The sequence below is a fragment of the Tetrao urogallus genome, assembly GCF_951394365.1.
Source record: "Tetrao urogallus genome assembly, chromosome: 8".
NCBI classification, from domain to species: Eukaryota; Metazoa; Chordata; class Aves; order Galliformes; family Phasianidae; genus Tetrao; species Tetrao urogallus.
Window position 1 is genome coordinate 18,913,176 of NC_136821.1, and position 27,856 is coordinate 18,941,031.

At 45.1% G+C, this 27,856-nt stretch overlaps 1 protein-coding gene across 1 annotated transcript; it reads left to right on the top strand.

Moving 5' to 3' along the window:
- Positions 1–5,845: 5,845 nt before the first annotated feature.
- GAD1 (glutamate decarboxylase 1) lies at positions 5,846–26,794 on the top strand (the record flags this gene model as incomplete). The annotated part of the gene is made up of 16 exons (XM_079539161.1): positions 5,846–5,915; positions 7,579–7,641; positions 11,333–11,491; positions 12,049–12,291; positions 13,077–13,167; positions 17,634–17,746; positions 19,082–19,197; positions 19,282–19,361; positions 19,564–19,618; positions 20,329–20,445; positions 20,600–20,664; positions 22,824–22,902; positions 23,869–24,018; positions 24,891–24,998; positions 25,498–25,587; positions 26,621–26,794. 16 exons carry the CDS (start codon positions 5,846–5,848, stop codon positions 26,792–26,794), a joined length of 1,773 nt encoding a protein of 590 aa, XP_079395287.1.
- Between the last annotated feature and the right edge of the window lie 1,062 nt (positions 26,795–27,856).

The following is a 27,856-nucleotide window of genomic DNA, read 5'->3' on the forward strand; positions in this document are numbered from 1 at the left end:
TAAAAGAGATTATTAATCTCTGAAGAAATAAGTTGTTTTGTAGATGAAAGCTGAGGAGTGAAGTCTCAGGTTGATGTTCTCTCATCGTGGCCAGAGAGTAACACAGTCAGCCCTCTTACCTGTTCTGTAGAGAATGTGGCCATCAGAAATCCCAGAGCACTACCCCTTCCCAGACATTTCCTTGAAACTCTTACAACATTAAATCTACATTAAAGTTGTAGGGAGATATTATACTCAATTAATTGTTCAGAGCAGTGCTGCTCTTAATCTGCTGTGCATAAGCTTTAAAAAAACAACAACAACAACAAAAAAAAACCTTAAAAATAGCATGGCTAGGTTTTTGTTTCTTGTTCTACCTCTAAATGGCTAACACCCACTGACATGGCTGCAGTTCTACTTGTTCCTGTGGTTGTCTCCTAGAGCAGCTATCAAAATGCCAGCAAAAAGCCAAGAGCATATGGTAAATGAACACTTGGAGAGAAGTTCTGAAGGGCCAAAGTAGAGGACAGGAATTTATTACGTTAATAGATCTGAATAATGTGTAACATTAATCTGAACTTCAGTTTGGGAGCAAATGTGTGCAATTTGAATCACGTCATTTGATCAAGGGGAAGTGCATTTTCCCTAAAACTGATCCTTAGTTTTCTCGTATAATCTCCAATACTGAATACTGGAAAGAAAGGCGTGTGTAACAGCTGATTGCTTTGCCTTAAGCTCATGCACTCCTCCATTCCTCAAAATAGGATGCATCTGCTTATTGTGAGAATTCAAACAATGAAACTCCTCAGATTTGGAAATATAAACTGCTCATTCAAATGGGGGGGGGGGAATTCTTTCTTACCTGTCCTTTCTGTCTGATGGGTAAGATATATATTCATATTGTCCTGCCTCTATATTGTGGTTCTACAATGTGCTCGGTTTGCACCTTGCTGTGTGCTAGCTACAAATTGTTTCTTCTTAAACTACTTTTATTTCAGCCACGCGCATTGAAGCTTCCTTTTTGGATAGGAAAAAAATATATATATATATATTTGTAAATTTCTGTTATGTATCTAAAAAATAGCAGAGGGATCAGGCTTTTCAAACATGTGTTGCAAAAGGCCTGATGTTTTACTGGTGCTAATGTTTCTTTATGTGAAGCTGTCAAGCTGTTAAAACCAAACCCTGACTTGACTATCACAGAGAAAAGAAAAGAGGGGAAAAAAGAAAGGAGGAGGAAAAATAAAAGGACAAATGCACAGCTATAGAAATTCTGGTAACTGTTGAGACCTAAGAAAGCCCATACCTGAGAGTGATTTATGGTTTAAGAACAAGAAAAGCCCGTGTTTCCTGTCTCCAAAAGATTCTTTATGAAGTATGCTTAATTTAAATAGATCATATATTAAAAGATCTCAGAGTTCATCTCTATACATTCATTCTGGGACTGCAGAGCCAAATTGTGTTATCTCCTGCAGCAGCATTACTGAAATTACTGAATGTTCTAATTGTCAACTGATGCCCTCCAATGGGATAAAAAGATACAGCTCAGTGAGGCGTGTAACGATTACAGCAACAAATCACAAGGGGAGACCCGGGGCATTGGCTGTCTCGGCTCCGCAGGGTTAATGATGGAAGTTGGAATTAAAATTCATTTTAAACACAGAGTAAACAGTTGCAAGTCCTTAAAACCAATAGGGATCAGATTTACTGGATATAATGCTGTTACTATTTGTTCATACTATAATTACAGCTCTATGACTTAAGTATTTTTTTGTCTATCTAGATAAATAAGTCTTTCTGTTGCCTTTTATTTTGATCTGGTTTGGAAGTTAAGGAGTTTCTTTTCTTCCTTATTTGCTGGCAGGTACTGGCAATGGGGATTTGCTCCTGTTGTTGTTTTGGGATGTGAGTTATACTTGGGGATATTTTTCTGATGGAGCAGATCAAAATGGACAGCAACTCATGCCAGCGTGGATCAGAAAGGGGGCATTCTGCAGCAAGAAGCCACAAAGTATGTAAAACGGTGTGCTTTGGATTAGACTTCTCCAAATGCCCTTCATCACAGCAGAGCTGAGTGCTCTAGCTGGCAGCTCTCCTTGAGCTGCCTTTGAAATGCAAGTACTGGACAGAGTCCTTGCAATTGGGACAGTTGTGTTCATCAGTGACTGGTCAATGGCAAAACCTAAAGCTACCTCTGAACTTCAGTGAACATTAATGAGGTGTCATAAAACAGAGAGCACAAGTTATCTTTAGAATAGAGGTGTCTACCTAATTTCCATTTGTAGATCTAGACAGGGAAAGTAATTAGAACAATCATTTGTTAGTTTTTCTCAGCACTGTTCTCAGCATTTTCAGTTGTTTTTGGTGTTTTTTTTTTTGTTTGTTTGTTTATTTTTTTCAATCTGTTTGTATTTTTTATCAGTGCAAGTGAGAGCGAGAACAATTCTGAATAGCTTTGTTTTGAACTGTTTTCCAGTTCTTCTTTTGAAATTTGTCATTTAAATTATTCCATTCCAACAAACACACAGGTAAACGAGACATAACTGTACCAGAAATTGTGATGAAGGAAAAAAATACCTGATGCAGTCAGCGTGGGTTGTAGTAGTAATAGTAATGAGGTATTTGGTTATACATTGTTATAACTGCATGTTTAAAAATAAAAATAAAAAAATCAGAGGCAGCAAAGACAAAAACACCTTGATACAATGTCAGGACCACCACAGCAGCTGGGCATGCACCTGGCTGTATACGTGGTTATGAAAAGAGCGTGCGCTGCAGGGGTGTTCAGTGCTGAGCGCGCAGTGTACCTCCGGACATGGGGTGCTGTGCGCATAGGATGGCTTTGGGGTTCGGTCTCTGGCGGGGGCACGGAGCGCCGACAGCTGCCTGCCGCCTCCCGTCCTGCTAGGCCTGGCCTTGAGGTACAGCGCCACCTGGAGGGCCTCGGGGGCGGCGCCAAGCCCCGTCTGCGTCGCTCCCCACAGCGCTCTGCCCGGCCGGCGGTGGGGGGCTAGCAGCGCACGGAGCCGCGCGGAGCTCTGCCTTCCCCGCCTCCCTCGGGACCGTTCGGAATCGCTCGCGTTCGTTCGGAATCGCTCGGGAGACGCGGGGCGCGACGGGCGCTGTCCGTGGTGCCGAACCTTGCAGCTCCGAGGTGCTGCGGCGGCGGAGCTTCGTGACCCGGCGGCTTCCCCTTGGGGCTGAAGCACGGTGTTTGCTCCAGGGCACGGTGCGGGGGGGTGGCACCTTTCAGTGATGGATGGCTTCTGAGGTCTTTGTGTGATCTTTCGTTGATTCCTTACTCTGCCATCCTGCCACGATTTCCTGTGAATGTCTATTTCCATTTGTAGCGACAGTAAGCTACAATTGTATTTCTCACGCTCCACGACGTGCAAACGCTTTTCCCGCTTGTCTGAAACCACCTTTAAACACCATCCCCTGAAATAGATGGCAGAAGGTCACGTCATCCCAGACGGTCAGCACCTCGGTGTGTCTGAAAGCTGACTCGGGTGCTCTCCTTGTTTGTCCTCTGTGTCCACTTCCTAGACAGTAGGTCTGCTCGGCACAACAGTCGCCTTGGCTGCATAATGCTTCAGTCTGTCGCTCTCCTTTCCATGGAAGAGTTGAAGTTTCTGCCCTTCACCTCAAGCCCCTCAGGAAGAACATCTCCCCGTTGCCCTGCACTCCGCAAGTGGCTGAATCCTCCAACCCCACCTGGCTGCTTCCCTCCTCCCATCTCATTGTGGATTCTTTCCAGCCCCTTACGTGTCGTCTCTGTGAGCAAAGATTGCTTTGGGCGTCTGCGTAGTTACCACAACACGTCGGTGCCTAGCACCACATTCACCGCCGTGATATGTCAGCAAAGCATTGCTTGGGGTGTGGGGTGGGAAAACGTGGATTTAGGACTGTCGGAGGTGCAAAAACAAATGTTCTGCGTTTTAGCAAAAGGATGGCAGGTGTAAAGCGGTAATCCAGCGGTAGCACTGGGAGAGTCACTGAGATCCAGATGTTCCCGTGCGGCCAGGAAGGCACCAAGTAACCGTGGTGCCCGTGCCTCTGCCACCCTCTGGCGGAGGGAAAGAGGCGGTGAAGCGGGGCGCGGGGCGGGCCGGAGCCTGGGGCCGGAGGTGAGCCCGGCCGCCTCGCCTCCACGCCGCTGCGTCCGGCGGCACGCCCGGAGACGTTGGGGCGAGCCGGCGCTGTCTAGGGAAAGCGGGAAGCGCCGCCGGCACCGGGACTTGCCAGGCGGCGAGTGCTGCGTGGGGGGCCGGCTCAGACCGGGGGCCTGCGCGGCGGGGCGAAGCGGGGCCGCCCCTCCAGTCTCCGCCTCAGCCCCGTGCGGAGCGGCGCGGAGGGGGCGGCGGCAGCTCTGTGACTCATGCCTGCGTCGAAGTAGCTCAGCCGGCGATTCACGCTTTTAAAAAAGCAAATCCGAGTACTTCTGGAAAAAGAAAAAAAAAAAAAAAAAAAAGGTCAGCTCGCATTAAATTCCGCCGCGCGATTGGTATTCCGACGTCGTTTCTGGCGGAGTTTATAAGCGGCGAGTCGCTCCCGGTTGGAGTCGCGCTGCTGCCTGGGCTCCGGTAGCACGGCGGTCCGCTCGCCCCTCGGTAAGTCTCCGCTCATCGGCGTCCTATTTACAAAGCTTTGAGAACAGCTTTCAGGATCCAGAGCTTTTGTTTCTCCTAAATTTGGTTTTGATCGCTGTCGTAGCTGCACAGAGATAACGGGTATTTCGAGACAGCCAGCGCCTTAGACATCGCGTTAACCTGTTACTTCGCTTCCAGGCATTGTCTGGAGAATCGCTTCTTCTTATGATCGTTTTCTTTTTCATCTTAAAAAAGCGAAATACCTGTTTATCATTGAAATTATCGATGCGTTGCGTTTACATGGGGACGTAAATCCGCCCAACAATGGCAACGAACCGTTAGCTACCGACGTGAAACCAGCAGCTAACAAAGAAAGCTCTCGTTCGTTACCGCGACCTTCATTTTCTTTGCAAGGGGAATAAAATAAATCGCAGGTAACTACGGCGATGAAAGGACGAGCGGGGCCCTGACCCGGCCGTTCTCTGCCGACACCCGGGTGCCGGAGGGTGGAGGAAGGAGCACATCTGGTGGGATCGGGGCCGGTCTGCTTCCTCCGGCCGCCTCGTAACATCAGCGCCGGCAGCTTGCATGGCAAACGGGCCGTGCTGGAGCGTGCTTTGCCCCTGATTTGCTGAAACGTGTGTGCAAACGCATACATGCATGACGCGTGTCGTTGGGCTTGGGCAAAAATGCACCTTTGTTGTGGCGGGGGTTTAGCGGTAGGACGCTCAGCCTGGCGTGTGTTTCGGGGATCGGCTGATAAGGCACGGCGATGGGCTCCGATTGGGATTGTAAGTCGTCATCGGGGCCGGTCATTTCGAAGCCCGCTCCCCACATTGGCTTCCATTTGACGCGAGTCACCTCATCGCCTTGCTCAGAGGCCACCGATATAATTGCGATAGACTTCACGGTCCGCTAAACCCGTCGTTCCGGCGCAAGGGTAGCGCCTCGGCATCCAGAGAGGGGACGCGGCTGCTCTTCAGCCTCTCGAGGCATCTTCCCTGTTTGACCCCTCCGGAGCGGCCGCCTCCGCGCCCGGCAGCCCCACTCGGCCCGGGAGCCCGACCTGTTCTGGGACCCGCGCTGTTCTCCGGGGGCAGCCTCCTCCCACCCGCCGGCATCCACGCCCCCCCGCGCGGTCCGCCAGAAGAGCGGGCTTCTAAACGCGCCTTCTATCCTTTCCTTCCTTCCTTCCAGTAAATTCCTCGCTGCCCACTCGCCTTCGGAGGAATATCGAAGGAAAGCCGAACTCCGGGCACTGGGGCTGTTCTGAAGGGATGGCTTCCTCCGCTCCCTCGTCCTCCAACGATGCTCCGGACCCCGCCCCAGCCAATTTACGACCCACAAGTAGGTTTTATTATTTTCCTCGTTTAAAGCGTTTCGGAGGCTCTCTCCGCTCAGGGTCGGGAAGCCCCGTTTCCAAACGAAACTATCGATCAGTGCCGCCCGTTCCGCGCTGCCAAACAAGGTGCGCGAAGTGCTCACACAAAGGAACCGCCTCCCAGAGGCAGCGGGGTCTGCGAGGCGGTGAGAGCCCCCCGCAGCCCTTCTCTGACTGCCTTGCGGCCACGTCTGACGGATATGGGCGCTGAGCTGAACCGCGGGCGGCCGAAAAATGGGGATGTTGTCGGGGCGGGGGGAAAACGAATCTGTGGAGGGGCGAAGTTACAGCGGTGGCTCAAAGCGGGTTCTTCCCCCGCACATTTTATAAATGCTAATGCTAGCGCTTCCTCTCAACCCTCGCTGAAGCCTATAATCAAGCGAAATTGGGATGCTAATTGCAGGTTTTCAAAGCCTTGTATCCCTAATTGCACTGAATTCTCTTTGGGTTATTGAGGTGCGAATGGGAAGCGGAGGCTGCTGCAGGTGGATGTGGGATCAGCTGACTGCTGGCTGCCAAAATACTGAAACAAACGAACGGCTCGGTGCTATAAAGAGCCAGAGACAAAGAGCGGGCGGCAGGAAGAAACGAAAGGTTGAGCGGCACAGCGGAGAGGGATCTGTTTTCACCCTGGAAGGGCTGTCGGGGCGATGAGCCATGGCTGTCATTGTCCCGCGGTCGGGGGGAGGGGGAGAGCGCTAAGGCTGCCTCCACCGGGGTAAAGGGCTACACAGAGGGGCAGTGCAAGAACCGCACCGCCCGACCCCGCCGGGAGGATCCCTCTGCCGGGCCCGGCAGCGCTCCCCGCTGCTCACCGAGCCCTGAGCCCGGCTCCGGGCCGCTCTCTTCCCTCCCTCTCTGGTTCGCCATGTCTGCGGCCGTCCAACAGCCCGTGGAGGCGGTGCGGGATCGGGCGTGGAGCGGCGGGTCCGTACTCCTCTGCCTCGTCCCAGCGACAGTCCCACGGCTCCGCCGCCGGCGTGGAAACTGGTCTCCGCGGCTCGGCTGTGCATGGGCCGAAGCGGGCTCTCCTTCCATCTCAGCCCGGGTCCGTGATGGGAGCCCCGCCACCCTCCTCTCCCTGTCTCGCCGGTGCACGGCCGGGGCGCGTTTCGCATTACCGGGGAAGAATTCGTTCCCGTCGGGCCGGCCGCGATGCACGACGCAGGAGCCGTGGGACTCCACGTCGCCTGGCGTTTCCTGGGGCGCTTAGGCCGTGCAGCCGGGCTGAACCGTCGCGGGCAATGGGTGTCGGGTAGGGCCGGGACGGAGCGTCCCCGGTGCGACTGCCGGCGGCCCACAGCGCGGCCCCGGCTCAGCAGCCACGTCCTTTCATCGAGACGAATAATATTATTCACCCAATTAATTCCTGAACTCGTCTGTAACCCCATTTCACGCCACTTTATTTTAAGCTGCCACTTCCCTGGAGCCCCGCCAGTACATGATGGGATGCTCCGGCCCCAGGTGCCGTTCTCTCTCTTCCCGGCGCTGTCGCCGCGGGGAGGAGGAGTCCCAGCTGCCCGCCGAAACGGCGGGTCGGGGAAAGAACGAGATGGGGAAGCGCAGGGCACGGCCGCGGTCCCACCGAGGTCCCGCCACGCCAAGCAATGCCTCTGCCCTCTCTTGCAGCCTACGACTCGTGGTGCGGCGTGGCGCACGGATGCACCAGGAAGATCGGCCTGAAGATATGCGGTAAGTCTTCCCGCGGGACGCCCCACCCCGAGCTCCGGCACGCCTCTCCGACCGCGCTCCGTCGGGGCACGAACCCCTCCGCCCCAGCACCGGACGCACCGGCCTCGGGCTCCCCCTGGCGGGCTTTCGCAGCTCCACACTGTGCCCCGGGTGCGCTCCCAGATGCCCGGGCGCGGGTGGGACGGCCGCTGCCCCTCTGCCCTTCCTGCGGCCGCCGGGGTGCGGGGAGCGGGGCCCAGCAGGAGGCCAGCGGGGGCTTGGCCGCCTCTCCGTCTGAAATTGTTCAGCCTTATCGGAGTAGAAAATAGGGATCTCCTGGGGAAAAAAAGATTAACGAGAGCCTTATTAAAGAGCAATCCGTCAGCGGGCTGCGCTGGTAAGATAGCGCTGGCAGCCAGTCAGCGCGCAGGCACATGGAACGCAGAAAGGGAAACAAATGCACAATCAGATCGCGATGTTAGAGCAGGAGACTCATTTGCAGATAACGAGCTGTCGTCCTGCTCCGGATTTCTCAGCGGCGCTTTCGCTTTCGGAGACAAACAGGTTGATTTTCGTTTAGGATGGCAAGAATCGTTCCGCTGTGCCCTGCGAATATGGACCGGATTTCCCATTCTCCTACTGCCTCTGCGTTGGTTGGCGGGGGGGAGAAAAGGACGTTTTGTCCAAGCAGTGACATACTTGAGCCCCTTGCCCTCCCCCCCCGAGCCGAAGCTCACTCTACTCGTTTCGTTACGTGGAAGTTTGGACTGAAAAAGGACGAGGGTGCAAGTGCGTGACCTGAGACGTATTAGTGATCCCATCGGCACCCGGAGGCATATTACCGACAGCCGCTTGGCTCTATAAATAGCCCTGGGCCGGGTGTAATGGAGCGTTCTCCTTCGCTGCTGCGGCGATGGGCTTCTCATCATCGTTTTAATTTAGCCTGGCGAGCAGCACTGATGCAGTAACGCCCCGCTGGGCCCGCTGCGCGCTGCCGGAGCGGGGTAATGGGGGGACAGCACAGCTCCCTCTATGTGGGTGCAGGTTCAGATACACTGGAAATGACACGCCCCAGCACCGCTTGGGGTCGGAGAACGGCAGGAGCGTGTAGTGCTGGCTTTCTGAAGGGAAATCTAAGCCAGCACGGATGCTGTCGGGTTTGTTCTGTTTTTGTTTTTGTTTTTGATTTTGTTGTTGTTGTTGTTTTTCTTTGTTTGTTTCCCTTTTCTGGCTTTTTTCTTTGTGTTTGGCGAGACAAATATCCCATGCCCATGGGGCTCGGAATAGGGGGGGTCGATCGCAACTAGTCTTTGTGCTCTGCTGAGCCTTCAGCCCGAGATGTGCCAGCTCCGCGGAACGGACGGGAATGCTGCCTTCGGGAAATACATGGAGCACAGCGCTAAGGCTGCCAACCCCCAATCACACGTGCTAAACAAGGCAACGTCAAACTGTTACAACCACTATCTCCTCGTCCATGCCTTTCGCAAGACGCTGTTCCGACACTAAATGCTGAGCCGTCACAGAGCTGTGGCAAAGCAGCGCCTCGGGTTCGTTCCTTTTTGTGTCACGCAGAAATCGATTCGCTTTGAGAATGCGAACTTGAAATAAGGCTCAGCTCACAGGGAGCGCGGGTTCTGAACAAAGGGTGGCTAGTGTATTGGTGCCTGACATTCCCGGTAATTACATACCAGAGATTTACGTGCCGTTTCCCCTCTAACAACGGACCGGCGTCAGGATGACCCCTTACCTGCCACTGTCTGAAGGGGAGCCACTATAAAACAAAATAATAATAATAGCATTTTAAAGAGGTTTCAGAGACTGTCACCGCGTGTGAAGTGCGGGCAGTTTTCTCCCTGCGTCCGGAGCCGCGTGCACTGCTCCTGCAATTAGCAGCGCTGCTGGGGCCCATTCTGCAACCATTTGCTTAGGATTGGTGGAAACACACAGCGTAAGAAAACCCGCTCAGGTGCGTCGGCAGCTACTCGGTACCGGCTGATGGCCGCGAGCAGCGCACGCCGGGAGTTCGGCTCGTGCCCGGAGCACTCGGGATTCACGCTGCCTGTGGAGAGCCGGGGCGCAGCGTGAGTGGGGAGTTGCGGGGCCGTCCCTGCCAGAGGGCTCCCACGCCGCCTCCTGACGAGTCCCGATGTGGGGTCACGCAGATCCGCGATCGCTCCGGGCCCGAGGAGCCCGCCCTCTACTTGCACACGTTCGACCTCTTCATGCACGTCGACGGGAACGTCTGCCAGAGGGGCACGATGCACCCCTGCTGGGAAGCGCTGCGCTCCTCGTCCCTGTCAGCAGGCCGTGCCCTGCTTCACTCTGGATCTCTGTGTGGTTTTCTTTCCAAGCGGGACACAGGCGCGACCCGGTCGGGCATGGAAGGAACCCACGAGCCAGGGCTGCCGCACTTCCCTGCGGCCCGGGCAGCACCAGCAATGTGAACATCCTCAGCTAGAGCCTTCAGCAACGCCCCGAGCCCGGCCCAGCGGCACCCGCCTCGCGCGGAGCCGAGAAGAAGAACGGGCAGGAAAGTACAGCGAAGCGAGGCCACGGCTCTGGGGAAAGATGGGAGCTCCGGAATTCAGGCTGAACTGCACCAGCTTCAGTGTTAGCCGTCCGCCCAACGAGTGGGAGCCCCTGACTCACTGCGAGGACCGTTAATGGCGGTACCAACGCAGTTACGCACAAATAGAGCCCGTCGGTCCCGAACTGTGAGGAGCCTGGGCCACGCGGCCAGCAGTGAAGAGCGCCATGGAGAAGCGGCGCAGGGGGCCGCGGAGGAACGAAGTTCCAGCGATGGTTTTCCTCGCTCCGAAGTGTTCATTTTTGCCGATCAGCCTCCAGCACCGGGGGGAGTCGGGCTCAGCTGTTCCTCAATCAAAACAAAACCGCAGAGAACGCAATGGCCGCCTCGAGCACTGCGGTTCAGCCTGGCTCTGCTGCCGCCTGCCCCAGGCACCCCGTACCGCCGGGAAGTCGGAATCCACTGCCTTCGTTGGCAAAGGAAAGGGCAGCGCTACGGATGTTTTGTCAGGCATCATCTAATTCAGTGGAACAAACCCTGAAAAGCGGCTGTTGGCCGTACCCTGGTATCTCAGGGAGCACAGGTCCTAAGCGCCGGTGGGAGCAGAGCCCCTGGGAAGGACGAGGGCAATGGCAAAAGCTTTGGGGCTCGTTCTGCCGCGGGCACCTTTCCCTCTGTGAGCGGGGAGGGGGCTCGGTGGGTGCTGCCGCTGCCCTTAGGGCACCGAGGAGGAGGACGCAGAACGGCGCCCCTCTCCCGTGCCTTTTGTGCGTGTGAGCTCCACGAGAAGCAAAGTGGCCCTGATTTTCATCATACATCATTGCCCCTGTCTGTTAGGTCCATAAACTTCGCCTGCAGGCTGAAATAGCATTGACTCATCCTGAACTCTCTTCCAGTGGCTGATTACTGAAGTGGAATCTGTCTGATCGACTTAATAAGAATGTACCACTGCACTAAGTGACAAAAATTTGTTTTTTGCATGGCTGGGTTTTTGCAGTTGATGGCATTTTGAGCTCTCCTCCTGGAGGCAAATAAGCCCCATAAATACTCTTATTCCTGACCTCATTAGTCAGATCCAGAGCAAACGCTGCTTTGAACTGTTATCTAGAGAGCTGCTGTAGGTATTTCGAAACATGTTGGGAAGTGAGAAAACCCTGACCTGTACACCTTGCAATAACGATGTAGGGTTCCTGCAGAGGACCAACAGCCTGGAAGACAAAGGACGGATCGTGGGCTCCCTGAAGGAGCGGCAGTCCTCCAAGAACCTGCTGGCGTGCGAGAACAGCGAGCGGGAAGCCCGGTTCCGCCGCACCGAGACGGACTTCTCCAACCTGTATGCCCGAGGTAAGTGCTTCTGCAGCTCCATGCTCCCTTGCCAGCCTCAGCCCGGGCTGCTGCTCACTGGGGAGCTCTGGAGGAAGCCGTGTGTGTGTTCGCTGAAAGCCGCGCTGGCGCTGCTTAAAAGTTTTTTGAAATGCAATTTGCTGTACTTTCGATCGTCTTCAGCTCAGCTCCAGCTGTTCCTCCAGGGTCACTCCAGAGGCAGCTCTCAGGAGGAGCGCAATTTCGTATTTAATTAATTTCCCCTTCAGTAGATCAGCAGTAAACGGCCTGTGGCTGCTAGTATAGGACCGGAGATGGGGAGGGTGGGGAAGGGGTTGTTGTTGTAGTTGGGATTTGGGTGCTTCTGGGAGGCGAGCAGCCAGTAGCGTTGCACTGCCGCTCGTTCCCGTGGACCCAGCAGCCCCAGGTAGCCAAGGCTCCGCCGTGCCTCCATCCCCTCCGGCAGCGCTGAGCCGGGGCCGCCGCTCCCAAGAGCCGAGATGGCTGTGGGCGGCCGGGGGCTCTTCACTTCCGCCTCTCGCTCCCTAAGCGGGAGCTGACGGCTGCTTTGCCCGCAGATTTGCTACCCGCTAAGAATGGCGAGGAGCAGACCATGCAGTTCCTGCTGGAGGTCGTGGACATACTCCTCAACTACGTTAGGAAGACGTTTGACAGATCCACCAAAGTGCTGGACTTCCACCACCCACACCAGCTGCTGGAAGGCATGGAGGGCTTCAACCTGGAGCTATCAGACAACCCCGAGTCACTAGAGCAGATTCTGGTGGACTGCCGGGACACGCTCAAGTACGGGGTGCGGACAGGTGGGTTCCCGCACAGTACCGGGTAGGGTCACACACACGGCCGGCGCTCCGAGGCTGCTCTCTATCCCGCGGGACGCTTCTGTCGGGCCGCCCCGGACAATGCAAGTGGTCCTGCCGGGCCCGTGCTGTCCCGCTGTCCCCAGTGCAGGCCCCGGCGCTTTTAGCAGAGCCCAGAAACACGTTTTTAAGACGTAATCTCCTTCACTTGATGAAATGCGAGCTGTCTGTACCTCCGGGGAGCAATATCATTAGGTAAATGAGAGCATAAATGACACTGAATTTGCAGTTTTTCTTCTTTATGTTCATCAGACGTTTAATGCAAAAGAGAATGAAATCCCAGGAATCATCAGTACGGGAACCCCGCGGAGTTCAGCCCGTTCCCGGGAGCCGCCTATCCATCCGGGTCCTGACGCGGTGTCCGTGCGCTGGCACTGCGCTGAGCACGAAGCCCCGCTGCCGTCCCGTCAGCTCCCCGCTGGCACGTCGGTGCCTTGCCCCTCCCGGAGCCGCGGCCCGGGCACGGCTCCCTCGGATGGCGGTGGGAGATGACGGGGTGGCTCCTGGCATAGCGCCCCGAATCGCGCGTCGCGGCGACGGCGAGCAGTGCCGGTGAGCGCTAAGGGGCTCTCGTGATAGAAACGTCCATTAACGTGATGCTAACGTTCTTACATTTATGCAGTTGTTTAGGAAGCGCCATCGGCTGTGCTGCGATTTGTGGCAGACGGCATAAGCTCGGGGCTGCGGAGCTGACAGAGCCGCTCTAAGCTGCTCTCGTTCCCTTGCAGGTCACCCGCGCTTCTTCAATCAGCTGTCCACGGGCCTGGACATGATCGGCCTGGCAGGGGAGTGGCTGACATCTACCGCTAACACCAACATGTAAGCTGCCGCGCTATGGTCGTGCTTAGCTGGCTATCTCCTGTCGCGACAGACGTGCACTCCAATGCCGATTGCTTTGTGTCCATTAGAAGTGTCTCCCCTGACTGAAATGCAGAGCAAATAGTCATATAGACTGTAACCCCCGATGAACCCAAATATCCCAGTGCACACGGTTAGCTAAATATGCCAATTCTAGTATAAAAATAATGATCTGATCCTTATTGAACAACATTAAATAATCCTCATCTCTCAGATCACTCTTACTGATCTTTTCCAGATGTATTTTTTAATTGTTTGTCTCTAGACTGGGTAATTCCATATTAGTATCAGTGGAACACAAACTATGTAAAACAATTGCTTGTCCTCCTGTTGGCTTCAGATGTATCAGAATTGGGCCACCACCTGTCCCTGTGCTGCTTATGGGTGTCCTCAAAAGGATTAAAATGTACCACTGAAAGTTAATGTGGTGATAGGGAAGGAATTGCTCAGACTAAGGTTTGTAAAAGCAGTACATGAATAAATAAAGCACTAAAAACTAAGTTATATCTAAAATCTGTGGGAAAACCACCTAGATTTTCTTTACCTTGATATTATTGAAAGCTTAATTAATGAAATTAATGCAAATTAATCAATTTAATGAGTTAATGAAAGTAAGTGCATGGTATTGTGCTGAATTTTTTGCAGTAAAGAGCATAATGCGCAAAGAAAACTTCCTGACAGTTTTTGTGCATTGATTTCTATATATTCCAAAATGTGCCTTCCCCTTTAGCTCTTCTTTGGGTGTGTTTTAACAGTAAAGCTGCCTCTAGTCCAGGTACCTTGCTGCTTATTGGCAGAATGCAAGAAATGTAGCTGCAGATCTGAATGTGAGCTTTTTTCCTCAGGTCCATCCACAAGCAGGTGCTCCGTTAAGTGCAGCTGGTTATTAGCAGTTCTATGTAGATTGCAAGCTGTGCCTGTTCTGTGGCATTAGTACTAAGGAAAACAGTATCAGGTGCTCCAGCCAAAGCCAACCTGCCCTTTACAATTATCATCTTTTCAACTAGTGTTGTTGCGATATATATAATGTATTATAAAGGACTCAGGTGTAAAAGCTGTTTGGGAAAGCAAAACAAACAGCACCAGTGTACATTTTAATAGTAAAGCAAGGACAATTATCATCTTTTCAACTAGTGTTGTTGCGATATATATAATGTATTATAAAGGACTCAGGTGTAAAAGCTGTTTGGGAAAGCAAAACAAACAGCACCAGTGTACATTTTAATAGTAAAGCAAGGATTGCAGGGTGCTCTTTTCTCAGTGCCATGAGTAAAAGCTAAAATGTTTCTGATTGCATTTCTGAAATTGCTTAAATATTGTTCCTCTGTGACAAAAACAAGCTTCAGAGCATCATTTTGCAGGCCTTGCTCCGTTTGACTGACCAAGTTAACCCAGCTTAACTCTCCTTTTGTAATAAATGAAATTGCACAAGTATGATAAGGGATATCAGACTTCAGCTCTATGGCAGGCTGTGATAACCTTAGGAAATGTTGCCATCATTATTAAGAATGTCACATTTATTCAGTTCTGAAAAGCAACTGTTTAATGAAGTTGCTTTTGTCTTTCTTATTTTGGTTTTAACAGTAAGTTGTTGAATAGCTAGCTCTGTAAAGCTAACTTCTGATCCATTTACATGAACATATCCTGCAAATAATTTTCTGCGAGCATCTGCATCTATTTATTTACATGAGGTTTGCCAAATGGAAAATGGCATATTGCTCTTTTTTTTTTTTTCAGCCAACCAAGGTCAACATGATGTGCCTTAGAGTAACGCAGTAATTGCAAGCATGGTTGAAGCAAAGTGTTTGTAAAATACGAGTTCAGAGCTCTGACAAGGTTATTAACAGTGGCTGGAGCAGCTCTTTGAGCTCTGGGGAGCATACCACTTGTTTTGAGCAGCGTTCCAGCACAGAAGAGCAGCTTCTGACCTTTATCTAGGAGCGGCTTTCACCTTGCAGTTACACAACCATGTAATGCAACAGTAACGTTGGGTTGCAGTAGTGAATGTCCTCCATTTGCCATTTTTCTTTTCCACCTGCAAAGAGACCTAAAATACTACTGTGCACTTAGAGGAATAGATTATTATTCTTTTTTTTCTCAAGAGAATTTTGAGTAACAGAAACATCTGCATTCTCTTAAGAAATATTATATTGTCATTAGCAAACATTCCTTAAATGTCACTGTGAAGACAATAGATTAAATTAAATGTAATAAGCTCCCCACATTGACTTGGAAATAACATACCAATGTGTTATTTGTAGCTCAACCACTGAGCATAGGACTTTGCTGGAATCCTCAGGTGCTGCCATTATTCAGTCAGCTCTGGGGATCTGTCACTTGGGGGCTGGAGAGCAATAGTATGATCTGGAAGTTCCCTTTATGCCCCTGGTAGCTAAGATGAGAGAATTATATTTATAGTATTATGCATCATTGCTTATGAAGACGTAACATATAAGAATGATATACAATGCTTTATATTTGTCCTGATAAAAATGCATCTGCCCCTAGGTGAGTGAAGAATTAGCACTGGCCACTCCTAACATAAACCCATTTGCCTCTTCTGTTAGTGAAGACCTAGGGTTCGTGACTAGTGTTAATTTATAGAAATATCTGTAACTGTATACCAAAAATGAAATCAGTATGTTTAATCAGGAGATTGGGTGTGAAATACATGTTCTGGGTCTTACAGAAATTTTCAAAATCATTCAAGTTTAAAACAGGCAATGATTTGTACTGACCTTGAGCAAGACATGACTTTTGAAATTGTAGCCATCTTCTAACACAACTACACTGCCCTATTACTTACAACCATCCACTGTGGTTTTTTAATTTCTTTGTCAGACTTCAGGGACTCAGAAAACAATTGCACAATAAAATCAATAGGCGCTATTTTACTTGGGTTTTGGTACATTTTCAATTTCCCATGTGATGTCTTACTATTTTATAAACAAAGATCTTGCTTAATATTGTGCGCTTCTTGTATGAACGCTGAAGTCTTTCAGGAAGCACATACGGGTGAACGTGCCAGGTTTCCAGATAAAATTCAAAATGCATTTAAACTGATGGAGAAAATCACTTTGACTTCAGTTTGTCTCGTATGTAGGCTACACAGTACACTGCTGAGCTCCTGTTGGCTTCAGGAGGGCATCCTGTCTAAGTAGAGGTTGGAATGTGCCTCAGAAAAGGGTTTTCTTTGAAAAAACACAGAACAAAATGAACTGTGGTGTTTTTTATACTGAGAAGATTGCATGCATCAACTGGTTTGTTAACATTATGTCTCTGTAATCATTGGTAGCACCCAAATTCCAGATTGGTATTCAGCTGTCTGTCTCTGACAGTTCTGATCATGATAAAACCAAAAGAAATTGTATTTTTTGCTTCTCAAAATAGCAGTGACAGCTGTCAGCAAAGATATGAACTTTAATATTTTAAACTAAACAGTGCAGACATAAGTGAAATATATGCTTTCAGGAATAACTTGTGCCCCTAGGGTCTACCATAATAATTCTCAGTGTCATTTTAGTATTGAAGAAACAACATGTAAATTGTGGTGAAATTATTTACATCGAAAACAAAAATGATCACGCAGTTTCAAAGTGTCAGGGTGTCACCCTCCTAAAGATTCTGTTTAAAATCACAGCTGGAATGCTTAGTTTCTTTCTGCTCCTACATTCTTTCCCTCCCTCCTTCCTCCCCCCCCCCACCTCTCTATCTATCTATCAATCTATTTATCTATCTTTACTTATTTATGTATTTTCCTTGGCATACCCAACACTCAGCTTATTTACAGCAGTAGCAATTTATCCATGTAGTTTCCTCCCAAGAAATGGTTGTATGGCTGTCACTTTCCATTGGCAGATCTGTCGGTGACATCATGGCACACCAGGCTATGCACTACTTTTTGCCTTCAGTAAATGGATACAACCGTTGACTGCTGTCTTGTATTTGTAATTGGTAATTAGAAAATCATCATTTATAATTACTCTTGACAGTTATTGATCACATGGTATTGTAGAAATAAGTTGTCCTTGGAGATCATCAACAGAATAAATCCACATAATTAATTGTATTTAGACTTTGGAGCCCTAGCTCAATAGTTCTAATTATGGCTGTGGTTAGCTCATTGAAGTTCACTGTTTTAATAAAGAATTGTCACTTTGGGAGACGAATGTGCGGCAACATAGCAGTCAGAAGCTCTGTGATGGAGAATATTAGGTCTCACGTTGGTTGTAATAGAGAAGTTATTGGTATTGCAGGTCTTTATAGACCAATAATTCACATATTTTTTTTCTGAGCATATTTGCTTGCATAAGGTTTGCAATATCAGATCCTTGAGTTACAGAAAAATTTTTAGAATCTGAAGCAATTGATTGTGTTTTTTGAATCTGTATTTAATTTTGTTTGTTTTGTTTGCTTTACCCATACAGGTTTACATATGAAATTGCCCCTGTTTTTGTCCTCATGGAACAAATAACTCTTCGAAAGATGAGAGAGATTGTTGGATGGTCGAATAAAGATGGTGATGGAATATTCTCACCTGGTGAGTTTTTCTCTTGTGTTTGGAAGTTTGACTAAAATTTCAGAAGTTAAAATAATCATAAGCTTTGTCTGAATGTCCACTTTCTGTGTGAAATATCTGCAAGACCAAACAAGATGTCAGAGTTTTAGAAATAGGAATTTCCTACATGAAGTATATGCATTGTTCAAGCATCCCACAAAGAAGAAAAAAGAGATTTTTATTTTCGAGTATGTCTATCTTGGCTACATAGAACACTGGTAACATTTTTAAAGCTTGGTTACAAATTCTGGAACATGGTTAGGCATTTAAACACCCTTTGTTGTGCCTTATTTCTTGGGCTGCTGACCTCCAGAACCATGTCCTGCTATTGAGAAAAAGAGACTATGTGTAACTTTCAGAAAACCAGCTGGATTCCCAAAGTATGATTCTGAAGAACAGGCCACAGTTGTCTTCCTGTTATAGTGGTATAAAAGCAATCAGCAGTTGTAGATAAGAATGGGAAAGCACGTGAAAGCCCCAGGTCCATATCTGGATAATGGGCACCCAACAGTACTCCAGGTATCTGGGTTTGTTGATGAGGAGAAGACCATCCTGTTTCAGAGAACAAAGGACAAATATTACCTCCTTTTGGAACAGCCTGCATAAAATCCAGGAAAGCACTCTTGCTTGATTTCTAGTGCCATGTGTGAGAAAATTTTTGCCAATGTTCTAGTTGATAATGAAATAGTAGTGAAATAAATTCTCCTAAACTTTATGGATGATATTCTTCTTACTAAATTTTAACATCTGCATTGTACAGCTAAGGTATCTGGACTGGGACTTTTTGTAGAATAAGAGAAAGAGAAAAAAATGTTTTTCACAATGTGTTCACATTCCTCAGATGTATCAAAATATACCAGTTGAATCAGCCTGAAACCTCTTACTTTAAACTCACTATGAAGGTAGCTTAGGATTACTATCTTAGTTGGAGAAACCTATCTTTTAGGCGTCTGGTTCTGTATTTACAGATGAGATGGGATAAATCTATACTGTACATGACTTTAGCCTCAGGAGAATTTGATAACTTCCCATTTTTCTTACTAACAAGAAGCTGTCCTGCAAAAGCAGTACAATGAAAACTGATAATTTTAGGAAAGTGTTACAAAATAGTAGCAATTGAAAGAGCTGATAGATTAGGCTATTGGTATAACTTTCTAGAGCATCTGTTCTTATGCTACTGAGACAGATGCCTCGCTTTTCAGAGATTTACTTTTCATAGTTTGCTGTCACTTTCCCTTATAATGCCAATGTGTCTTTGGTATAATATTCATTTTTTCTTATCACTATTTTAGTATTCATTTGTTTATTCATTCACAGGAGGAGCCATCTCCAACATGTACAGCATAATGGCCGCACGCTATAAATATTTCCCTGAAGTCAAAACCAAAGGCATGGCTGCAGTCCCTAAACTGGTTCTCTTTACCTCAGAACATGTGAGCTTACACTTCTAACTGTTAATTTATTGATGTACATTTTGTTATTAAATGACCCCTCCGTATGCACGTGCTTTCCTGCAGAGTCACTACTCAATAAAGAAAGCTGGAGCTGCACTTGGATTTGGAACAGACAATGTAATTTTGATAAAGTGCAATGAAAGGTAAGATGGATGCTAATGTTTTGGTATATTAAATGTGTTCATCTGTTAAATTTGTTTTGGTATACTTAAGGTCTGGTTCAATACAGTGTGTCGAGTTGCTAATCACCTGTTGAGAAAATGCTATTAAGTTATTTCAACTGTAGCTAGTATTTCTATATACAATTTTCAATTTTCTTGGTCTTTGTTTTTACAACGATTACAGAGGCAAAATAATACCAGCTGATTTGGAAGCAAAAATTTTGGAAGCAAAACAAAAGGTTTGTAATTTTTGTTTGTCTTTTTTTTTAAATAGTGCTTAAATGTTTGGCTTAATAAAATGTGCTGCTTTTTCCTTGGAAGGCTGAGGGGTAGCATTAAATAAATACATTATAACAGAATAATCTTGTAATAGTATTTTTCAGATTATCTATTTCTGTATTGTTTAGGGAATTATCTTGCAGTGGTTTCTATTTACATAAATACATTCATAATCTACATAAAGTATTAAATAATGTTTTTTCTTTTTTTTTTTTTGTTTTGTATATATATTTTCTCATATCTGTATTTTACGACTTTTTAAAATAACTTTCTCTTTGAAAATACATGGAAAAATGCTAAAATGAGAAATTAAAACTATTTTTGCCAAACTTTGGTGTTTGTTCAAACCATCAAAAATTCTGTTGAATGATAATGCTAAAAATTCCCTTAGCTTCTAAGTGTGAGAGTGCAGGGTCAGTAACTGTAGCCAGTAAGCTTGATTTTTAAGCATTCGTTGTTATTCCTTGCAAGGAGAAATCTAACCATTTTATATAAAACCACCAAAGTTAATGCTACCAAGATTGTTCTTGATTTCTTAACTTCTTTACCCTTGCATACTCCATAGAGTTGCAGTTCACATTTGTTTCATCTAATTCAAAATCGTAATTTTCACCTTTTGTTTCCTGAAAGAGGCTGAGTTCTGTAAATAATCCTGTTATTTGCACCGTAGGGATACATTCCTCTCTTCGTAAATGCAACTGCGGGCACAACAGTTTACGGAGCCTTTGATCCAATACAGGAGATTGCAGATATATGTGAAAAATACAACCTCTGGCTCCATGTAGATGTAAGTAATTGACTGACATGCTATTAGTCAGGCAATGGAGGATTTAGGTTTACATATTTTGTCTTGAAACAAAATATTTATTATCCTGAGTAAGTTAAAATATGTTAGACTTTTCAGAATGACAAATCTTCTCTTTTGTTCTCATCTCTTCCAGGCTGCTTGGGGAGGTGGACTCTTAATGTCCCGAAAGCATCGTCATAAACTGAATGGAATAGAAAGGTACTGCACAGTTTGTTAGTAATCCTGTTATTTAACTTAGTGAAGTACATGACATTTCCAGCAAATTCATCTTTTCATGAATTTGTGAATAAAGAATTTAAATATTAAATTAACTAGAAGTATAACAAGCAATTCTGTACAAGACAACAGTGAGGTGTATATATACATCAGAGAAAGTCAAGTTTCCAAGAGATTCAAAGGAATGCAAGGATATCACTTGGCAAAAAAATGGAGAGGAGAGTGTTCTTGGCATAGTTTTTAAGGGATTATAAAAATTGTCTCCAGATTTCTCCTGAAACTGTTCTGTCATAAAATGCTGCTCATCTGAAGAAAAGTCAGAACAGCAACGAAAAACCAGAATCATAAGATCTTCCTTATAAGATCTTCCCCCATCACTGCAAATATCAGCTTCCAGGAAAGTAAAAAGAAGATCTGAAACAAGCTCTACCCACATCCTCTTTAATAATTACCAAATTCCTTCCTTGAGACAACTGTGCCAAATGTGGACAATTTCTAAAGGCATAAATGAGAGCAGTGGATGAAGTTCTTCATTAAATAGACTTTCCCAGTGGTGGGCATCTCATACTGTAAGAAAGAATGATGTGTGACAGGACTGGTAGGAGAAACATACGGGCAATTCTGGCACAGTATAGGATGTTATAGCAGCTCTGAATCAGCAGAGCAGTATGCCAAATCCAATTTGCTAGTCACAGGCAACATATCTTAATATGATATTGGTATTGTAAAAACAATTTATTTTACCTATGCTAGTTTAATTGGCACACCTACTTAACCTGCTGGTCCACACTGCCTAAGGAAGCTCTAGAAGGAGGGTACACCCTGCAGATGCCACACTATGCCACATTATTCTTTTGCCTGAGATATGCTTCTATCCAGCCTAGTGCAGATGGAGGTTGGATTTCTATCTGGAATCTTTATGGAATATGTGGTCTTCAGATTAGAGTGAATGAATTGTCATGTTGCCTGAAACAGGAACTGTGGTTGTGCTTGTTTTCTGGGAGCAGTGGGTAGGAGTGGGGGAGATCACTTTGAAATTTCATTCAACGATGTTTAAATAAGTTGTTACAGGCGGTTCAGGCTGGGTATCAGGAAAAGGTTCTTCACCAAGTGGAGCTTCAATCACTGGAACAGCCTCCCCAAGGAAATGTGGCACCATGCTTTCTGGTGTTCAAGAAGCATCTAGACAAAGCTTTTAGATATATAGTCTGTTTTTTTTTTTTTGTGTGTAGTCCTGTGTGGAATCAGGAATTGGACATGATGATCCTTATGGGTCCCTTCCAACTTGGGATATTCCATAGTTCTATGATTGCATGAACACATGTGTAGTCTGTTAAATATCTTTACGTGGTTTCCTTCTCTGGAACATGCAGTGAATCAAGGGATATTTGGTAATTAATAGCTTGGGGTGAGGAGGTCAGTGGACATATTATGTTGGTACATTTATTTTAGCATCAACATTAAACTGTCTAGATTGATATATTAAAAATATAGAATGTCTTATCTTGGCAATTAAATTAGATGATCTTGTGCATCCACTTGCATGTACGCTTAAGGAGTCTTAACCTTTATACACAGAATGGTAGGATTATAAAGTTTTATAGCCTTTTAATGGTCCATGGGCTTAGCAAGATAGCACAGAAAAGGCCACTTTTGGCTCTAGCTGGAAAACCAGATAAGCATTCAAAGTGAATTTTCCTTTACTTTTACATTTCCACCAACTGTTCAGCAAATAACTATACTTTTCTAGTGCTCCAGATTGTTTCCTTAGTTCTTTGTCCCATCACACAGTCCATGCTGTTTTTGTTAGTTTTGTTAGTACTGTTTCTAAAGTGGGATTCTGGGGGGACAAAGTTGCTGTTTCAGTTAATCAATGCAGTCTGACACTAGTTAGCTGTTATTAATAATAATACGAACTGATCAGCAGTCTGATATTTGAAGTCAACACGAAAATCCCCTTTACTGGACAATACAGCTTGGAAAGGAGACACAGACCTGAGGCAGTAATAATCTCCATAGTGAAGTCAGCTGGTTAAAAACTCTGTATGTTTCCAGCTCAAAGCAGATAACTAAGGCAAACTCCAGATTGAATTTCTCTTTTTCAGACCTATTTGAATGTGTATGTTATTACTTATTTTCAGAGCTAATTCAGTCACTTGGAATCCACACAAGATGATGGGAGTGTTGCTGCAGTGTTCTGCCATTCTGGTCCGGGAGAAGGTCAGCTTTATATTTAGTAGTTAAAAAGTTAAAAAAAATTGTAACTATCAAATTTTGCTTTTCAAAAGAATAGTGCACAATCATTTGGGTTTATACTGTACTTAGGAAATCGCTATTCTTTTATGTTTTATTTATTTATTTATTTATTTTGGTCAAAGTTGTGAGCAATACGGGTCAGATCCTCAGCTGTTGGATCTTTGCATATTCTAACTGCACTACAGCTATGCTTGTATACTTGCACCTGCCTCTTCATTCCCCTGGTATACGGGATGTACAGCAGTGATCTGAGTGATTGGTCGCAGTCTAAACCGCTTAATTAAAAAAGCTTTTTTTTTTTTTTTAAATCTTGCACGGTATTTTAAAAATTTCTGCTTAACATATAGGAGTTTTCTCCTTTGTGTTTTCTGTGTAGACTCTCACCCATAATTTATAAGTTTCTATTGGCTTATAGGCCATCATTTTAAAAGCAGTGATTGTGATGCACCCCTTCTCCTTGCTTGCTAAGCAAAAACCATCCAGGTTTGATAATTAGTGTTTATAATCATTACTAGTGTTAGGTGTCAGTAAATTGGACAAAATATGAAGTTGGAGATTTCAATTTTTTTTTTCTACATTTCTTGTAGCTTTATGCAGCCCTGAGAGGATGCAACTGTCACCTACTATGTAATTTAATACATCAAATATTTGGGTCTTAAAAGCACAGCCTTATGGTATGAGATGAACTAAGTTAGTGATGGAAATTAAGAATCCAAATGCATTTGAGGAAGTTCTAAGGAAAACACCTGAGTTTATGAAATCTTGTCTGTATCTCAGGTTTACAAAAGAAGGTCCGTTTTTCATAATTTGTCCATTTACAGAGCAATTCTTCTGTATATATTTGATATACAACTTTATGTATCATTAATACTACAGATTAACATGCACATATGCAATATGTTTCATGTATGTACGTGTTTTTCGTTACAGGGTATACTTCAAGGCTGCAATCAAATGTGTGCAGGATATCTTTTCCAGCAAGACAAACAATATGACGTATCCTATGACACCGGAGATAAGGCAATACAGTGTGGTCGACATGTGGACATTTTCAAATTCTGGTTGATGTGGAAGGCAAAGGTAAATCATAAAAGCCCAGTTAAAACATCAGAAGTTATTTATTTAATTTATACATTTAATGGAATGGAAGGCTTTCTTAATACTTGTGTAAACACAACCTCTAAACACACAGATACGTGGTCAGAAAAGAACCGTTCAGCTAATAGAACAATGTTAACCACCAGTTCATTTGGCTGAAAATGGCAAGTTCTAAGTCACTAGATCAGTGCTGTTCAGGAATGGACCTGCAGTACAGTAATGAATAACAGTGTGCTTCCATTATTTTTAGTTTTTCATTCATATGCAGAAGTGTACTTTTTAAAAGTTTTGTTTTTCCTATTTCATTTATTATCAGCACTCATCTTTTTAAAGAGATTAGGATCTTTCAGAAGATCAGCTGCTACAAAAGACCAGTAGGTAGGCAAATGACTTTAAGCAGACAAGCTTTTATTTGCTGGCTTTTTAAAATACAGAGTTCTCGCAAACTGTTTAAATGAAATAGATTACTTCCCAAATCTTACTCTTTCCGTTGGAATTCTCTTCCATGTCTGCAGTCTTTCAGCAAGAACTGGGAAAACAAGGCTTAATGTTTCAGTTTTTAGAAACTGAAGAGAAGAGAACTAAAGATACTATATTGAGCATATCAAAAGTCTTTCCTGTAATCATTATAAATGCTCTTAGAAACAGAACAGGACCCAATGGTGATTACGGTTTGTGACCCATTTAGCTGCTTCTGATGCAACTGATTGACTTGACTTCTAAATTGCTAGAAATAATTCTACTAAATGTTGTATGTCTGAAGCCATTTTAGAGTGAAATGTCTCCGAAAAGATGATTACATCTGAGGAGGAAAAAGTACTTTGTGATTAGTACTAACTTTCTTTTTAAAATAGGGTACAGTGGGATTTGAAAATCAGATCAACAAATGCCTGGAACTGGCAGAATACCTCTATACTAAAATAAAAAACAGAGAAGAATTTGAGATGGTCTTTGAAGGAGAGGTAAGTTTACTTTCGCTTAACCAGTGTGTATGGGCCAAATTTATTTTGTATTATGTAATTTATGAATGTGAAGCATGAAGCTACATTAATGCCATCTATTTATGCTGAGATTCCAGGTGCCACCGTGTCTTTCACTGCAAATCTGCTGTTTTTGCAATATCTTGCGTTACTAGTGCCACCGTATAAAGTCTTTGATAGAATAACTTAAATATATTGTCTCTTCATTGACTATGAAAAGGAAAATAGAGTTAGCTGTGTAGGGAGCCTTGAAAGCAGTTCCCTGTAACACTGCATGAAGGTAGAAGGCATTTGCCAGGTGGCATTAACATGCTAAGATGGGACAATGTATAAGAAATCTCACATGGCGGATGCAAAGGCTTAGTTCTGCAATTCTTTTTTTTTTTTTTGGCTTTCAGATCTGTGCTAAAGTATATCAGCCCTTAAAGTGCATGATTGACCTGTATTTCTTTACTCTGCATGTGTTTGGTTCTTTTTGCAGCCGGAGCACACGAATGTATGTTTTTGGTATATTCCACCAAGTCTCAGAGGTATGCCAGACTGTGATGAGAGACGAGAAAAGCTGCACAAGGTACGAGGCTTATGCTAAATGCAAAAGTATAGTCTGCTATTTCAGCCCCAAGTATTCTTTTTATTAAAAATAATACGTGTCTGCGTTCTCAAGTTCTAGGTGCTAGGACCAGCATTCTCCCATATCTTGTTATGGCTTTGATATTTATCTCGAGCTGGGGTCGAAGTCACGTTTTTCCTATGAAGCAAAATACAGAACACAATCAGGCTTTGTTTGTCTGTTTGTTCCCTATTGCTCCTGTGGTTCCAAAAGTGTATTGGCATGGCTGGGCTCACCTAATACTGCTTATTAAGACTGTTGGAACAGTATTTCTTATAATTTAAAGTGAGGAAGTGTAACAGAGGCAAATGCACAGTACTGCAAAACTGCTGGAAGGTTTCCACAGCTTATGCTAGCAGAAAATATTCCTTAGAACAAAGATCTTCTTGAGAAACTTCTGCTGTTCCTACCTTGTCCCTTTAGCAAGTTGACTGTGAGAATAAACACGTTTTCATGAAAAGCATCCATGGCCCTCATAAAGTTGATTCTGGAATGAGTTTTCCAAAAAGAAAACAACAACAAAAGAAATACTCTCTCGTCCCCAACATTTCTTGACATCAGAATCACACGTATGTCTTTTATCCAAAGGCTGTAGTAGAACTGTGCACATTCAGTACTTCTCTCTCAAATGCTTAGGATATAAGAATAATGATAATTAATCAGGACATACAAATTATGTACATTAGATATATTAGAATATTATGTTCTGAATATATGAGGATGCTGCTAGTCTCTTAATCAAAAAGATTTCTTAAAAGATTAATATTATAATTCTCAATTCTACTTCAAATACCCAATCTCTGAAGCTTTCCAGCTTTCTCTTACAGATCTTATATTGCTTTTCTAACCTGTCCATTTCATTCCTCTTTGTTTTCCCTACATTTAGACAGCTTGCGATATTCAAAGAAAAAATAACAATTCTCAGAATCTCTTTTTCTCTCTCTGTCTCTCTCTTTGTGTCCCTCCTCCCCTCCCTCTATTTTCAATTCTAAAGGTGGCACCGAAAATCAAAGCCCTGATGATGGAGTCAGGTACTACCATGGTTGGATATCAGCCTCAGGGCGATAAGGTCAACTTCTTCCGAATGGTCATCTCAAACCCAGCAGCAACTAAGTCTGACATAGACTTCCTCATTGAGGAAATAGAGAGATTGGGGCAGGAGCTGTAGTACAATGGATGAGTTATTCATTTCTCTAATTCGCTGTATTCCAGTACTGGTTATTTTTTTAACCCAGTTCTGCAGAACATGTTTCAAGGAAATTCTCTTTCTGTAAGTTTCAATCTCCTAAGACGTCCTTAAGCAGCGACAAAACCTTAGAGGCTACTGAAATATATGTGTATTGGTAGATCACTGTACTGAGGGAAAATGTATTATCCTGGAGTTGAAGTACTGTTGACTCTTAGATTGGTCTTGTTTTTTGTCAGCAGGAAATTAGTAAGTGTGAAAATAGAGAATTAAGTGAACTCTGCACAGTATGTATGTACAGTATAAATATATATCTATAATTATATATATATACATATATATATATATAAATATATAAAGAGGTTATGAACTTAGATCCAAGCCACAGCATGTTTTCCACTTTAAGAAAATTAACTTTTCCTTCAACAACTAATGATGTGGATAATGTGCTACAGGTTTTCCTGCCAGGTAAATAGACACATAGAAACATTTCAAAAAAGTAGAATCTTAGGAGCTAAAGAAAATGTGTAACAGTACTGAATCTTGTTGTTGGTGCTTCTGTCACATACGAAACAGCAATCTCCAACAGCACCTTGGAGTAAAATAGTTGTATTTTCCCTTTAGTGTCACATCGGGGATAATAGTAGCAGAGTCATTGTAACAGGTATATTATTGCTGTATTTTTAGAGGTTAATTTGTGTAGATTGTGTATATTATTGTTAAATGACTTTGTGTAAAAGGATTTAAATGTAATAGTTTTACAGCAAGGTAATCGTTGAATTGTAGGAATACAAAATATTTGCTTATTTATATGCAGAGGTTTACCATGCTGAAGAGTTGTCTTGTATTTTCTTCCGTTTGTAATGTATCCTATTTATATATTATTGAAGTTCTAAATAATGTTTATGGTATTTTAGTGTATTTGTGAGCCAAAGAAAAGATACAAAAGTATTAGCTAACGCTTTCATTTAAATCCTAGTGCCCTTAAAATGATAATTTACAGATAATTTTACTGACTATAAGGAGTTCTAACATTGTACATAG